Source organism: Typopeltis vanoorti, chromosome 16 (assembly GCF_054136105.1).
Source record: "Typopeltis vanoorti isolate ZY-2024b chromosome 16, IOZ_Tvanoo_1.0, whole genome shotgun sequence".
NCBI lineage: Eukaryota > Metazoa > Arthropoda > Arachnida > Uropygi > Thelyphonidae > Typopeltis > Typopeltis vanoorti.
In genome coordinates this window covers 18,289,814-18,307,091 of record NC_143564.1, presented here as the reverse complement: position 1 = coordinate 18,307,091, position 17,278 = coordinate 18,289,814, and the positions used below count along the sequence as shown (strand labels likewise).

Here is a 17,278-nt window from a genome sequence, read left to right as displayed (position 1 = left end):
TGGGAACGGTCACTACCCAGACCGGTTTCGACCTTTATTGAGGTCTCATCAGTGGGAGCTAATATGATAAAGAATTTTGTTATGCACAGCAATGCCTGTGCATTGATTCAGTCCTGAAAATACTTCAGGTGCAAACTTTGTTTGCTTACACTTGGATAAAGGATTAAACCAAGAATATAATTTTTTGCCATCTTTAATTTATAGTATAACCAAGCGGGGGAAACTTCCAATTTGTCATAATTTGTACTTGCTGTGGTGTAATAAAGTGGACTTCTTCCAGCCTATTATGTGGTGGTTGTCCAATGCATGGTTAGCAAGTCCTGAGTGGCTGTATTGGTGGAACTGGATGTAGTTCTTATGTTCAGATATCCTGATATTGGCTGTCATGCCTGTTTAGTAATGGTAGGACAGTTTGCTCCAATGTGCTTTGCTCGTGAAACTGTACTACCTAAACAATTGCAAATTTCGTCAACTGAACAAATGTCAATGAGATCCACTATCTCTATGTTCTGTGTGATGGATGATTAGTCATTTTGAAAAAACAGGATCGTTAAGATGTCACAAACCACTCAATTGACAAGTGAATGAAGTAGATACTGGTGTTGTAAAGCAGGCCCTGAATAACAGCATTGATTCATGCAGTTTACATGCTGTATCAAGGCACAATGATATGCCTTACACAACTGTCTGGAAAATTCTACGGAAGATTCTGCATTTATACCCACTCAAGATAATTCTGTGTCAGGGTCAGTCAATTTTCAAAAGTCCTGCACGTGCAGAACTTTGAAATGGACTGACATTCACTTTAACATTCCTTGCTCGATTGGAGTTAGATGCTGCATGACTGTGGATGATTTTGTTGGGAGTGAGGCTCCCATCATGTGAATATCCAACCGTTGCTGCATATGGGTTATGCAAAACCTGCATGCAATCTAACAAATTCCTTTGCATTTACCCAGAATTACTGTCTGGTGCCAGTTTACAGTTTCGTTTATCATTGGATAATTTTTCTTTGAGGATATTTGTCAATCAGGTCCTGTGACCTGCTCAGTTACTGCGATAGGTATCATGATGTGATAAACAATTTTGTTGTGCTGGGTGGGAATCCTCCATCATTGGTCGATGCATACATGTCCTCGATGTTTTTCGAGAACATTTCACTGAAGCCAGAATGATCAGTTGTGCGTTTCCCACTGCATGGCTGCCTCGTTTACGTTATCTGACCCCTCCCCCATGACTTTTTTTCACTGGAGATTTCTCAAAGACAGGGTTTATTGGGATCATCCTGATAGCTTGCTAGCACTGAAAGACAGCAAAACACAGCATGTGCACAACATCATTCCTAACCAGCTGTGTTATGCTGTTGGTTAAGACTGGTATACCTGTTGAACACACTGTGCAGAGGATGCAATTTGTGGCATACCAGGATGGACAGCATATTGAACGGAACAGCTCATGAATGCATAATAGTAGTGAATAAAAATGAATTATTTATGGTTGTGTCACTTTTTTCCTTTTTACACGCACACAGAAAAATTACTACATCTACGTTTGGTACATCACACAGTTCCCCTCTGGTAAATTTTTGAATCTCTTTTTTTCAGATATTGCTTCTGTATGACAGTGTATTCCTGAAAGGTTTCATGACATTTGGATCACTGGGTGTCACTCCACAGCCCTTTAAAAGTAATACTTTAATTCTGATCACTCTGTATATAGTTTTTTTTTTTTATTACATTTGTTTATTTGTGACCATTCTTATGGCAAAAAATCACCAACCTTTGTCAAGCAAGAATGGTGTATTTCTTTGCCTTCATGAATATTATTATTATTAAGGAGGATCCTTTCTAGATCACACAGTGTCTAAATACCTGTTGCATCTCTCTCTCTCTCTCTCTCTCTGGACATTCATTGAAGATACAGTCAACTTCTAATGCTAACCTAATCCACACACTCATCACTTGCCATGAGAAGAAATTGTACCTCATATATGCATCCTTATTCAGCTCTAGGGATAAACTCTAGTTCTCCTTCCACTTCTATGAGGTCCCCTTTACTTACTTACATTTTGTTTGCATTTCCTTTCCTCTCCATCTATTTTTTAACTCTGCAGACCATATTCCCTCAGTCTCTCCTTATTTGTGTCTTTTCGTACACAAATCAGTTACACCTCACTGGATCTTTTCGATTATTTTTTATCACCATCTCCAAGGAACCTAGGCAACTATATCTGAGTAAAGTTATCCATATATGGCCATATTCAAGTGGAAAGCTATTCTTCCACTTTACAAGTCCTGCCAAGTTGGAGAGTAACTTCCTTATTCCTACAAGTTGGTATTTTCTTTGACATTGTAATTACTGATGTGATTCTGGGTCCATCATTGTCCTCTATATATGGCTTCATTGGCCACATTTCCATTAATATACTAATCTTCCTGCAACATACTCCATCCAAAATTTCTAACCTTATCAATAGTATTCTCTATATTATACATTTGTTATTACCACAGAACTGCTTCCATAACATTGAACTAGACATAAAGCTTTCCAAGGCATTATTTGACCAACTTTGTTGGTCAAATACTCACTCTGCTTCTTAATAAGGTATTTGATTCTATAGCTTTCTTGCATTTTGTGTGAGCTTATGTTAATTGTGTTATTAATGAACTGTTTATTACCAACACCATTTTTGAACATAGAAAACTTTGAAATTGGTAGTAATAACCATCTTGTATTGAGCAACATAAGAATGAATATTCCATTGAAAAGTCAATCCAAAAAGTTTTAAAAATAATTAAATGAAAGGTCTTGGAGATGCTAACTATGAAATCAGAAATTTGATATTCTTGACTAAAAGAAAAAAGTGGGGTTGATTACAGGTCAAAGCCAGATAACTGGGAGAAGATATCGACATAGGAATGCAGAGAACTCACTAGGACTTCTGACCTAATGTCCAGTCCTCAAATTCACATAGTGCACACTAGCTACTGAATGAATGAGAATGGCTGGTAATTTGAGACTTAGCTGACCACACTGTATTTACTTAAATTGGAAAATAAACATGATAGTACAGCATGATGAGATTTTGTGTCAGCTGGGTCGCTGTCCCTTCTGTTTTCAGGGAACTAGAGCAAACAATGAAAAACTCATTAGATGTATGAAGAGCCAAGGGCTTCAATTCGGCGACATATTGTTCAAATACAACATGTTACATTTATTAAACAGGATCTCACCTATGTTAGTTTTCTTTCTCAGTAACATCAGTTATGTCCATGTAGTAGTACCTCTGTAGTTTTTCTGCCAGTTAATTTCCTTTCCACTGATATCCCCTTACATTAGTGCCTATTTTCAATTCTTCTGACTTTGTTCCAGTAGCTGAGTTTTTCATTTTTAAGTTAAGGGATATTACATCCCATATCGTTTCTTAGCCGAATAAGAAACTCAAAGAGTTTCATGCCGAATATAGTAGAAACTATATAAAGTTCGGCGATTCCAAGCGTAAGCAAATACCTGGATACTGCAGCAACTGACCCTAAAGGTAGTGCAAGCTGAGGCAACTCATGTCAAAGGCGGAGCAAGCTCAGATCACTATTCTTGATATTTACCCATAATGTGAACTTAGCTCCTAGGAGCTGTATTACTGTTCTACATTATGAGAGAAGGTCACTACCCAGACCGGTTTCAACCTTTATTGAGGTCTCATCAGTGAGACCTCAATAAAGGGTAAATGGGTAAATATCAAGAATAGTGATCTGAGCTTGCTCCGCCTTTGACATGAGTTGCCTCAGCTTGCACTACCTTTAGGGTCAGTTGCTGCAGTATCCAGGTATTTGCTTACGCTTGGAATCGCCGAACTTTATATAGTTTCTACTATATTCGGCATGAAACTCTTTGAGTTTCTTATTCGGCTAAGAAACGATATGGGATGTAATATCCCTTAACTTAAAAATGAAAAACTCAGCTACTGGAACAAAGTCAGAAGAATTGAAAATAGGCACTAACGTAAGGGGATATCAGTGGAAAGGAAATTAACTGGCAGAAAAACTACAGAGGTACTACTACAAGGACATAACTGATGTTACTGAGAAAGAAAACTAACACAGGTGAGATCCTGTTTCATAAATGTAACATGTTGTATTTGAACAATAGTGATCAGAAAAAGGAAAGAGAAGCAGTATTATTCAACACCAAACACAAATGCAAACTTCTTGATTGGTAGGCTGTTTCAAGTAGGGTTATGGAGAATTGGACAATGGTACTCATTTGTGCCTATGGTTCCACAAGAAGGTTTGACTAAGGAATTTTTTGAATCATTAGAAAAAATCAGCTGACATAAAGAAAATAGGAAAAACTGTTCCTTTGTGGAGATCTAAACAGCAGGATAGAAACAAATTCTGAGCACATATAAATATTTTGAAAAAATTTGAAGAAAAGGACAGAGCTAATAATAATAATAATAATAACGGCAAGTTTCTGCTGAATGGATTCCTGTTCACAACATAGACTGGTCATCACTGACACCATGTTTCAACATAATGATGTGCACAAATTCACATAGAGAAGAAAAGAAGTTTTATGGACTATGTTATTGTTGATTGTGAAACCTTGCACTGGTTCAGAATACCAGAAAATACACAGTGGATTAAATTCAAAGTGACTATCACTTAGTCTTTAGCAGGATAAAAATAAATATATCAGAAACAAAAATATCTAAACAAGTTTTAAAAATAATTAAAAATTGAGCTGCTTTTTAAAGATGAACCATGGACTCAGCTATACAAATATCATTCAAGAAAAAAAATGAAACCTTTTGAAGACAAGAACCAAACCTTCCAGTTTCATTCGGAATCGCTGAAGAAAACATTGACCGATTTAGCTAAGGAGAATGTTGTGAAGTTGTTTGCATTGAGAAGATTGAGAAGTCTATGGTGAACACAAGAAGCTAAAGAGGAACTTTCAGAAAAGAAGAAAGTGTAGAAGAAATTCCCAGCAAGCACTTTGTCAGGTGTCCTGAGAAATAGAAAAATTTAAGCAGGCTAAGCTATGTGGGAAAGTAGCCAAATACATAAAAATATGAAAGACAAATATCATAAAGATAGCAAATTATCCCGAAGACTATTGAAGAAGCTTAGAAATGGAGGAAGATCACTGTGAAAGGAATCAGAAATGATAAAGGTGATTTAATAACCTACCACAATGGGAAGAATTTTAAATGCAGCTTCACACCACCATCCATTGCAAAAAAATAGGCATAATTAAAACTTTGCAAGACAGGGCATACAGTATATCTAGCACACCAATTAAAAGAAATGAAGAATTGCACTACCTGACACAGATCTCGCACTTAATGGTTTTGAACCAAAGACAATCGAAAAAATTCTTAATACATCTGCTGCAACTCCCTTACTTAAACAAGATTTCGAGAATGCAATCACACTGCCATTCATCAAAAATGTCACGGACAAAGTGGCTATGTTGCTCCGCAAGTACAACATAAAAGTGGCTTTTTTGCCTTTACAAAAATATCAAGATTCGTGCATCCACCAAAACCACCACATCACACCTAGGCATCTATGAGATTCATTGTTCTTGTGACATTTGTGTGACTTAGACCAGACGGGAAGGTCGGGAGAAATCCGCATGTCTGAACATGTAAAAGACGTTGAAAAAAGAAGGGAGCAAATCAGGTTTAGCATTCTACACAACCACTACTGGCCATCAAGTACTTTGACGACAAACAGAAATGCTATATACTGACAATAACTGTTTCACAAGAAAATTTAAAGAAGCATCTAATATGTGTAATTAATTGTTAATAGACTTTTGTTTTGTAAAACTTTCATGTACCACTACCCCTGATGATGTAACTCTTACGACGCACAAAACTAGTTGGGATTTTTAATTGTTTATTTTTAATGAACTCTTTATATTACAATGTGGTAAATACCGAAAACTACCTACAAAAATGAAAGACTGTTACATTTAATGTAGTTAAGCAATTTTTATAAACTGTTACACTTTTTTTTTTTTGTCCAACTTTCTTTAGGCTGAAAACTACTTATGAATTAGCTTCTGGTCATTCAATTGCTAGAAATGATATTTATGCTGATTATGTCAGTTATTGCAGTAGAGCTGGAAGAAAAGGAGTTGTTAATGCAAATGTTTTTGCAAACAGTGTCAGGTATTTATGATTTTTATTTTGAAGAAATTAGTTTTGTCTATTTTAAATATTATAAGTGACGAGTTGTTCTTTCTTTCTCTCTTATGCCACTAAAATGATGTCCTTTTTAGTCCCTTTGCATATCTTACGCTATTACTTTTACTTATTCTTCTTTTACTTTACTTTCTCTTTATCTTTATATACTTTACTAGCTTTCTTACTCTATATACCTTTACTTTCTCTTTATTACTCTATTTTACGTTACCTTATGCTTTACCTTATGCTTTACACTCTTACTTAAATTACTACAGGTTATCTAATATCTAATACCTTGGGAACTTTGGAAAATTTATTTAATGTTTCGACTGTGCCACCAGGATACCCCTTTAGGCATTAAATATAATTAAGATCACCTGCGGTATCGCTCTAAATCTACCTCAGGCTTTATTGACAATTGTGGCTACTCTTATTTAACTTTGCACACAGGTTTGCAATTTTTTTTTTTTTTTTTTTTTTTTTTTTTTTTTTTTGAAACAGTGCATTGGAATAAGGATCAGTGAATACACATTCTTTAGCATAACAAACATATTTATTGAACTAGGATGCATTAATACAGTTTCATACATGAATTGGCTCTTCAGATAATTAAAAGCTAAAAATTATAGTCTCATGCAATATACACACATTAAAATACACAGCAGTACTATCATATACCAATCTATAATCTTGTTCATTCTGCTGCTAAGCTTAATGAATTATAATCTCATACATTGTACATACATAATAAACATGCAGCAATATTATTATGTACCAATTTATAATCACATTCATTCTGCTGCTAAGAATTATAATCTCATACATTGTACATACATAATAACCATGCAGCAATACTATCATATAAGAATCTAAGTTCTCATCCTAGAACTAATCTGTTCAAACAATATACACATATTTCACTCAACAAGTTTCTCATATCTAAATTATATCAACTATTCATTAGCCTCTCAGTCCAGGACAAATTATCACAATTTAACTTTTATATATATTTCTGCTGAATATATATATATACTTCAAGGTTGTACTCACAGTTCTTCTCTTGACACATATATCTGAACGGGCTCTTTCATCTCTTATCTGGTTCCACTGACTTCTTTTTCCGTCCTGGGCCTCAACATTCGTGCAGACTTCCTTTTCTTTAGCTCCGTCGCGTCATGGAAGATTTTCGGGGATTGGATCATGTCTTACCGATACTGCTTTTCTGTCCTGGGCTCCTTTCTTATACTTCCTCCTGCAGTCCCTGGATTAAGGGTTGAGAACCCCTAACATTCCCAATCAAAAGGGGATGTGACCTTCAGAGTTGTTGATTATTTCTGTTTCCCCTAGAACACACAAAGACAATCTTATTCACTACATGCAGGAGATCCTTAGTTGTTCGCCGCCTGTTGTTGCACTGTCCTTGAGACATGCATTAGGTTAAGCTTCGAACAATTGAAGGCACTTTACATTTTACAAACAAAGCTTCTAAGCTTTCTTTGAAATTGGAACCACTTAAAATGACAGATTGCTTTCTAAGGCATTGCCCTTGAAATACGCAATTTAGCATTCCTACTGTTTCAATACATACTTGTGTGGTTTTTCAAATCACAAAATTTATTATAACTACAGTTAATATAAACCTTATATACAAAATTCCACAATCAGCATTAAATTACAGTTTTCTTCTATGTACACTATTTGTGACCTCTGTAAAAGTCGATGCAAAGTTAAGAAAAAATTTGCTACTGCATCGAATTTTACACCACTACCATTTGTAAAATCTGAAGAACTTTGAGAATATGCTATTTCATCCACATATTTATGGATGAAACTGTGTATGCAAAGAATTTAAGAATGTATTTGTAAAATTACTTTATCACTACTGTGTATTGGGAAAAATTTTGAGAGAGCTAAAAGCCAGAAACTTGCATCCTGCCCAAACAGTAGCTGGAAATTTTCGGCTCTAGCCAAAGCTATTGGCTATAAATTCTTCCTAACACTACTCCTACCACAATTACACCCAAATGGTCTATTGCATCATCACCCACAGAAAAATCCAATCCCCTGGCTTCCTACTTCTCCTCCAATTCTTGCATAGCTGTTCATGATAAATATCTCCAACTATTCGAAACACTCAATGCTGCATTTGACCTTGCACCAAAAAGAGATCAGAAAAATTTTGCTCAAACGGGATATCAAAAAGTCTCCTGGCCCTTTATGGCATTCTCCCATTCCTTCTAAATGCCTATGCTCCATAGTTGACTCCCACTCTATGCTGCCTATTCACACTTTCATATTCCACTGGTATCTATCCTGCAGTCTGAAAACTAACCCATATGTAACTTATTCTTAATAATGGTAATAAATCTTTACCTTTAAACTACCATCCAATTTCTCATCCCCCAATTCTTTCTAAAGTAATGGAAAGAACCATCAACACCCAACTCCTATGCTACATTGAAGACTAATAAATGACCAACAGTATGGATTCCATCACTGCCGATCAACAGGAGATCTACTGACATGTCACCCATCTCTGGACAAACATCATGGAAATGTTTGGTGAATCTCAAGTGGTTGCCAATGATATCTCCAAAGCTTTTGACTGAGTTTGGCACAAAGGTCTATTAAGCAAACTCCCATCAATTGATCTGTGCCTCCTCATTTCAGGTGATGGTGGATGACTCCTTATCTTCTATACAACTAATGCTGTAATACCACAAGGCTCTATTCTTTTGCCCACCCTCTTCCTTCTATGCATAAACAATCTACTCCAGCTGACTGCCAATTGGGTACACAGGGTTGCTGATGACAGCACATTGCACTTCTTTTCATTTGATGAACCTTGCAAAGTACAAATCACCACAACCTGCAGAACTCTAATCTCTTCTACCTTTAATTCTGATCTTTAAAACATTCATTAGTGAGGTTTAGATAACCCTGTCAACTTCAATGCTAGCAATTAATTAAAGATGCCAAGAAATTATATACTCGGTTTAATCCTTTATCTAAGTGTGAGCAAACAATGTTTGCTTGTGAGGTATCTTCATGAATGACATCTTTAATTTATAGTATATCCAAGTGAAAAAGTTTACATTTATCTCTAATCCAGAGTATTTTAATAATGTGTGGTACCTTTTGACTACTTGTATATGGGAAATATATGACTTCTGCATTACTTCAAGCTTGGTATTTCTTCTGGGTCTGGCTCCCAGTAATGAACCTCCATAAAGGTCTAAACTGGTCTGGGTAATGACCGTTCCATTAATGCATTGCATTATACACATCTGAAAGGATGTGTGCTGTGCATTGTGGGATACTAAGCCAATTGATGTGAAGTCATTAGTCTCTATATTCAAGTAGCTCAGGTGTGAAGATACTTAATGTGAAAAAATTTACAACAATAAAAAAAACAAAACAATAACCCTGTTCTTGCTGTCTTACCCTTGACAATACTATAAATTTCTCTTGTCATAAACATATCACAAATATTGCCTCCTTTGCATCCAAAATTAGGCTTTCTCTTTTGCTTGAGGTGTTACTTGAACTCCAAACAAACTTCTTCTGACTGACTACGTCTTTAGCTTCTTTCCTCCCACTTAAGTTTCCAGTTCTGTCTGTCTTTAGCCAGTGTCCACCATCTCATGTCAAACCTTTGTAGTTTATTCCTTCATCTTATTCTTTGGTGACCTTTTCCTCTCTTGGTATCCACTCAGTGCATATTTTTGTCCACCTTTCATTTGACAGTCTAGTAATATGGCCAACCCATCTCTGTTTACATGCTTTACAACACTTTCCAATATCTTCTACTCCAGTAATTTCTGTAATTCTAGTATTTCTTATTCTATCCCTTTTTGTTATGCGCAGCACTCTTTTCTCAAAGGTTCTTTCGGCAACATACAACTTGTTTTCCTGTTTTTTTTTTTTTGTTTTGTTTTTTTTTTAGTTGTGGCCAGTGTCTCACTTCTATAGGTAAACACTGGAATAATATATATATTAACCACGCTACCGGCCAGGACGTATATATATATATATATATGTCCACATTACCATGGATGTGAAGTGCATATTAAAATTGTAATACCATTGATATTACATTGAAATTTATGATGGATACAAAGCTTTTGAGGATGCGTATTTGATCTTTAATGGCTGATAAGGGGGTTAAAGCTCTTTCTTTTTAAGCATATAGATAAATCTCCTAATAGATAATATTTGTACATCATATTGCTACAAAATGCTGTTTCCTGGTGTGTGTACCTATTAGCTACAACCGACTAGCTAGCATAGGTAACTATATTCCTCTACAATCTTAATACGATTATCTGTTCATTTTACTTCAATTTCATCTGAATTTGTCATCAGTTTGGTTTGAGTGAGATTAATGATCATCATCATCATGAAATTCCTGATATGTACCTTCAAGGGATGTACAGGATAATTATGATAGTACTACATGTAAAAGTTATACCATTACTTACTTCCAATCAATAATTTTCTTCCAAATTAATCTGTTATTTGTCAAGAATCCAATATTATCAGATCTTTATATTTCTGTCTTTTAAGTTGCTTTTTGCTGTATCAATCCATCTACATCTTTGTCTTCCTCTTGGTCTTTTTCCTGCCAACCTGACAAAGAACACTTGTTTGACTAATCGTTCCTCTCCCATTCTGTTTAACTCATACCACCTGAGATTAGCTCTACTAACACATTCCTGAATACTAACAATGGCAAGTTCTTTCCTAATATCCTCATTTTTGATGTGATTGATGCCATTTCTTCACTCCACTAATCTTTCTCAGAATTCTCATATCAGATGCCTCTAGTCTTTGATGAAGTGTTTTATTTCTAATCTTTAATAAGTTAAAATTGGTTTGAATACTGTCTTGTATACAGCTAATTTAGTGTTTTGACTTTCTTATTCTTTATTATCCTTATTCTTATTTCCTTATTCCATACAAATTTATTCAGCTGATTTCCTACCAGGTGACATGAAAACGGGAGAAAAAGATATCCTTGAAGTATGGAGTAATTACTTTGAAAAACTGCTAAATGAAACAAGCAGTGATGACAGCACAGTGGTAAAAAACACTGACCAGGCATGCAGTCAGAAATACATATCCATACTTGAAGTAGAAAAAGCCATCAAAGGCTTGAAATGTGGAAAGGCAGCAGGAGTAGATGATATTCGACCAGATATGCTGAAGTATGGTGGTATAAGAGTCTTACAGAGGCTGCACTGCATAGTTCAGAAAGCCTGGACAGAGGGACGAATTCTTGATGATTGGAGTAGAGCTCTCATAGTACCCATATATAAAAAGGGAAATAAAACTGAATGTGAGAATTACAGAAGTATTTCCCTACTGAGTGTTCCTGGCAAGATCTATGCAAGTATACTTGAGAAACAGTTGAGAAGAATTGTGAAAGAAAAGCTTGGTGAAGAACAAGCTGGATTCAGACCAAATAGAGGCAGTCAGGATCAGATCTTCACTTTACGACAAATAGTCGAGAAAGCATGGGAATATAACAAAGATCTGTATTTAAGTTTTGTCGATTTGGAAAAGGCATATGACAAGGTACCAAGAGAGAAGCTATTCAATACGCTACAGTTATATGGTGTCAATGGGGCATTATATCAAGCAATACTTAGTCTTTATTTGAGTTGTAAGTCAGCAGTTAGAATTCAAGGAAGTACAGGAAGATGGTTTAATGTTAAATCTGGTGTGAGACAAGGATATACGTTATGAAGGAAAGTGGTATTAAACGTAATATCAAAATTGGAGATGTTAATGTCAGCGCTTTGCTTTATGCGGATGATGTTATACTTCTAAATAAATCCGTTACAAGTCTGCAAGATTCTCTGACTAAATTGAATAGCTGTTGTAATAGATATGGTATGAAGGTCAGTAATAGAAAGACAAAGACAATGAAAATAGGCAGAATCATTGAAAATGTCAACTGTGTTGTGAATGGAGAACCTGTGGAACAAGTGAAACATTTCAGCTACTTAGGCACGATTTTTACTGAAGATGGTATATTAAATATAGAAATAGACAACAGAATCAGCAAAGCTGGTATGGTAGGAAGTCAATTGAATAAATTCATATGGAATAAGAGAGAAATTAGTCGGAACACTAAATTAGCTGTATACAAGACAGTGTTCAAACCAGTTTTAACTTATGGATCTGAGAGGTGGGTCAGAAGTAAAACACTTGACCAAAGACTAGAGACTGCAGATATGAGAGTCCTGAGAAAAATTATAGGCATGAACAGATGGCATCAATGGCAGTATCATATTAAAAACGAGGATATTAGGAAATAACTTGACATTGTCAACATCCAGGAATGCGTTAGCAGAGCTAATCTCAGGTGGTATGGTCACTTAAACAGAATGGGCGAAGAAAGATTAGCAAAACAAGTGTTCTCTGCCAGGTTGGCAGCAAAACGAACCAGAGGAAGACCAAGATATAGGTGGATTGATACGGTACAAAGTGCCTTAGATGATAGAAATATAAGATCTGATAATGTTGGAGTCTTGACAAGTAATAGACTGATTTGGAGGAAAATTGTAGATAAGAAGTTAGTAATGATGTAATTTTTTTCATGTAGTACCATCATATCCTGTACACCCCTTGAGTGTACATGGCAGGAATTTGATGATGATGATGATGATTTCCTATCATACCAGATTTACTAATTCTATTGTCTATTTCTATATTTAATTTACCATCTTCACTAAATATTGCGCTTAAACAGCCGAAATTTTTACTTGTTCTGTAGATTCACCATTCAGGATGAAGTTGCCGTTTTCAATGTTTGCTGATTTTCATACCAAATTTATTACAACAGTTATTCAATTATTGAGGTAATCTTGCAGACTAGTATAGTCTGCCCACAGTATAGAGAGCTGTTGTTGGAAGGCTGCCAAGAAGAGTCCATTCATGTTAAAGGGGAGAAAGAAATAAGGCGATGTATGAATTGGTCACCAACACACGAATTTGCGTGCTTTATACGTGAAATTTCCCAACTGTTATACAAGCCAAATAGTTATCATTTTAAAAACTACAATTATCATAAAAGAGAAGTTAATTTTTTGACGGTTAGTAATAATCAACCCAGCCCACATGACGGATTGATTATCCTATAATGGGAATGAATTCTCCTTCTTTTCACATGCGCAGAAGTGTCGAAGGGTCTCGAATCTGTGCATACTATACCAGATTTATTCAGAAGTATAACTATAACATCATCTACATAAAGTAAAGAGCTGAGATTAACATCTCCAATTCTGATATCAGATTTAATATCACTTTCCTTCATAATGTGATCCATATAGATCACATTATGAATAACAGTGGAGATAATGTGTACCTTTGTCACACACCTCATTTTACTTCAAACCATCCTCCTGTACCTCCTTCAATTCTAACTGCTCGCTTACAGCTTAAATAGACACTGTGTATTGCTTGATATAATGTCCCATTTAAACCATATTAACTGTAGTATTTTGAAGAGCTTTCCTCTTGGCACCCCGTTATATGCCTTTTCTAGATTGACAAGATTTAAATACCAATCCTTGTTATATTCCCATGATCTCAACTATCTGTCTTAAAGTGAAAATCTGATTCTGACAATCTCTATTTGGCCTGAATCCAGCTTGTTCTTCAACAATCTCCCCTTCCCCAATTTTTCTTATGCTTTTTCACAAGTATACTTGCATAATTCTTACAAGGAACACTCAATAGAGAAACACGTCTGTAATTCTCACAGTCAGTTTCATTTCCCTTTATATAGGTGGCAAGAGCTTTACTACAATCATCTGGAATTCAACCCTCTGACCAGGCTTTCTGAATTATGCAGTACAGTCACTGTAAAACTTCCTCCATATTTGAGCATTTCTAGTCAAATTTCACCTGTTCCAGCTGCCTTTCCACATTTCGGGTTTTAGATGATTTTTCTATTTCAAGTTTGGATATATATTCCAACTGCATTCCTGTTGGGAGTTTACTACCATCAAGCTGACACTGCTTGTTTCATTTGGTAGTCTTTCAAATAATTACTTCAGACATCTAGAATATCATTATCTTCAGCTTTTTCATCTCTGATTTTTTTTGCAGTACTTTTCTCCCCATTTTCGAACATTTCAATAGCCTCCAGAATATTTTTTGCTACCTTACTGATATTTATTTTCTATGTTCTTACCAAAGTCTCCCCATGACTTTTGTTTAGCTAGTTTTACTGTGCTTTGCTTTCTTACATTTTTCTCTGTATTCTCTAAGAGCACAAGCTGACTTACTTGTCAGGAACTTTCGATATGCTTTCTTTGTTTACTGTAAAACTCAGTTGTAGCTTAAAAATACCAAAGCGCTTTACATCGATTTTTACATAGGTCAAGTCCCATGAGAACTGTAAATAACCTTGTTTGTTTCTATGTATAGTTCGCTAAATATTAATGTAGTTAACCCTATGGGAAGTGACTGTATTTACTGTTTTAACGTCATAAACAAAGGCAATGCTTTGCCATCTGAACTTTGTATATAGCTATGTGTAAGAGCGCAGGAAAGTTGTTTACAGTTTTGTATATGAAAACGCAAAGTTGCTTACTTACAAGCTCTGTACATAACACCTTTAAAGTTAGTATCTAATGGTGCCAGTAGGTTTATAGAAGTTTCCACTGCCTGGCAAAATACGATCAAAAGAATACACAGAGGATAACAAAGAGTGGGTCGAACTTAAAAGAAGATGAAAGAGTCATGCCGAATTCTTCGGGGTTTGTTTCCCTTAGTGCAAGGACCTGAGATCGCAAAATAAAAAGGGACTTAGCCGAGCATAAGGGGCTTCCATTCGTCAGCAGAGAGTCATCAGAAGTTGGAACCAGAGTGGAGACGAGCTGCAGACCATAAGCGGAGTCCAAACCAGAGCAGTGGTGGCAGAGAACAGTGAGAGGCAAGATCCCAGTTACAAAGAGGAGAGTCCAGGTCTAGTTGCCGACAGAGGAGACCGAGATCCAAGTGCCAAGAGAACAAAGGCAAAGCGCTGTTACCGAAAAGAGACAGAGCCAGTCGGCAGCAGTTACAGTCATCTGCGGTTGGCAGTTAGATGTACAGTCATCAGCAATTATAAGCAGAAGTTCCCGAAGTAAGGATCCAGAGGAGAATTTGCCCATATGCTGAAACCTCTTGTATGTGCTATCCGAGTACTGCAGATTGCAGTCCAAAAGCTCACTAATATCCCGATGTGATACTGCTGTAGCAAGATACTCCTGAAGGAAGCCTGCCTAAAACTCGAGATGAAAGAAAAGCTATAAAGACTTTTGTAAAAGACTCTTGACTGAATGTGTGATACAGAGCCTCTGTAAGTTACATCCTTTTGTATATTTTCTCTTATAATCTAGGAGATATGATGTATATGAACTGTTAAGAATTAGTTTAATAAGAAGTGTCCATAAGAGAGTCAATTGGCATGTTAGAAGTTGATGTCAAATTTGTAAAAATAACTTAACAGAGAGTTAGCTGACCTCTTTGCGAGTAAACTAGAAGTTTAATAAGGTGAATTTGTAAACAGAGAGTAAATAAGTTTTTGAGTTAAAGAGATTATTTAGTGTTGAAGTAAAAGGGTTCTAATTTATGCTAAAGTCTAAAGGACAGGTAGAGAGAGTAACCTCCCTGTCACTTAATTTATCTACTTTATATTTATTGTAAATAAATGTGTTTTATTTAGATGCCAATAGAGTGCTGCTTGATTTTTATTTTACAACTGCACTGTTCCTAAATAAATCAGACTTGTGAGCAGGAAACAACTAAGGTAATAAAAGCGCAGTTTAAGTACTTAGAGAACCACGACTGTATATATATAAACTTTGCTGAAGGAACTCATGCTAGTGGGAGAGAGAGAAATCTACCGGACGTATTACTTAGTCTTCTGCCGATAATAAATAACCGATGGCGTAGTCTTACAAATAAATTTTCAGTTTTCTTAGGCATACGACTAGTAAATATGGAAGGTGGATAAACTTAGTTCGTAACAGAATAAGTGAGAAAAGTTACGAGAGAGAAAGCGCGCACAGCTAATATAGAATAACAGCATATATATAAATAACAACAAACACCATAGATATTTTTACAATAATGCAGCAGACAGCATTCATTACATTACTTCACTTCCTCTTTAACTTCCTGAGTCCACCATGGAATTCTGATTTTTCTCTCCTTACAGACAACCTCACCACATGAATCTCTGGCTGAATCATTGTTTTCTTCAGGATTTGCCACTAAATTTCCAAGTTTTGGTTTTTGTTTTCAAATTCTTTCGTTTTTTCTTGAACAGTGTTTGTGTATTTGCGTCTACAGTTCACCTCTGAAAGCTACTCAGCCTTAATGCATTTTGAAACTTTCTTACACACTCTTCTTTTCAATAAGAAATTAAATTTTATCCTGCTCAAAACTAAATAGTGATTACTTCCTATTTCAAATACTCTGTATACTCTTGTGTCCTGAACCAGTGGGAAAACATTGCTATCAACTTAGTCAATGAGACTTTTCTTATTTCTTGCATTTTTTCTCCATGTGAATTTATGCACGATTTTGTGTTGGAACATCATGTTAGTAATAACTAATCCATATACTGAACCAATATCCAGCAGGCATTTACCATCATTATTAGCTTTGCACTTTTCTTCAAATTTTCCCAAAACATTTATGTATGTTTGGTAATCATTTTGTGCTGTTTACATCTCCAGCAAGGTTACATTAATCTTTAAACCTTTTTTCCTGCTTTCTCTATCAGGGTCATTTAACATTTTCTGAGGTTCTTCAAAAATTGAGAACTAGCTCCTAACTCTATACAAGTCACAAATCTGCCTGACCATTGAATACTGCCCTTAGATCCAGGGTGCTGCCCCTAAGAGCTCCCAAAAAGTACTGAATTCTATACAGAAAAGAACACTTAAATTGATTAACCCATCTCTTACTAATATTGCCCACTTACTTTTGCAGAGGCATCCAGTCTCTGCAGCCTGCATCTTATGTGGCCACTGTTCATTTGACTTAGCATCAATAATTCCTTCAACCTCTTGCAAATCT

The 17,278-nt window shown here is 35.7% G+C and overlaps 1 protein-coding gene across 2 annotated transcripts in view; it reads left to right on the top strand.

The window, feature by feature from the left end:
• Bap170 (Brahma associated protein 170kD) overlaps positions 1-17,278 on the top strand; it is a 457,905-nt gene that overhangs the window by 293,742 nt on the left and 146,885 nt on the right. For both annotated transcript variants that reach the window (XM_090406557.1, XM_090406558.1), the window contains one exon: positions 6,047-6,181. In XM_090406557.1, the coding sequence (XP_090262683.1) occupies positions 6,047-6,181 (135 nt within the window). The remainder of the gene's footprint in view (positions 1-6,046; positions 6,182-17,278) is intronic.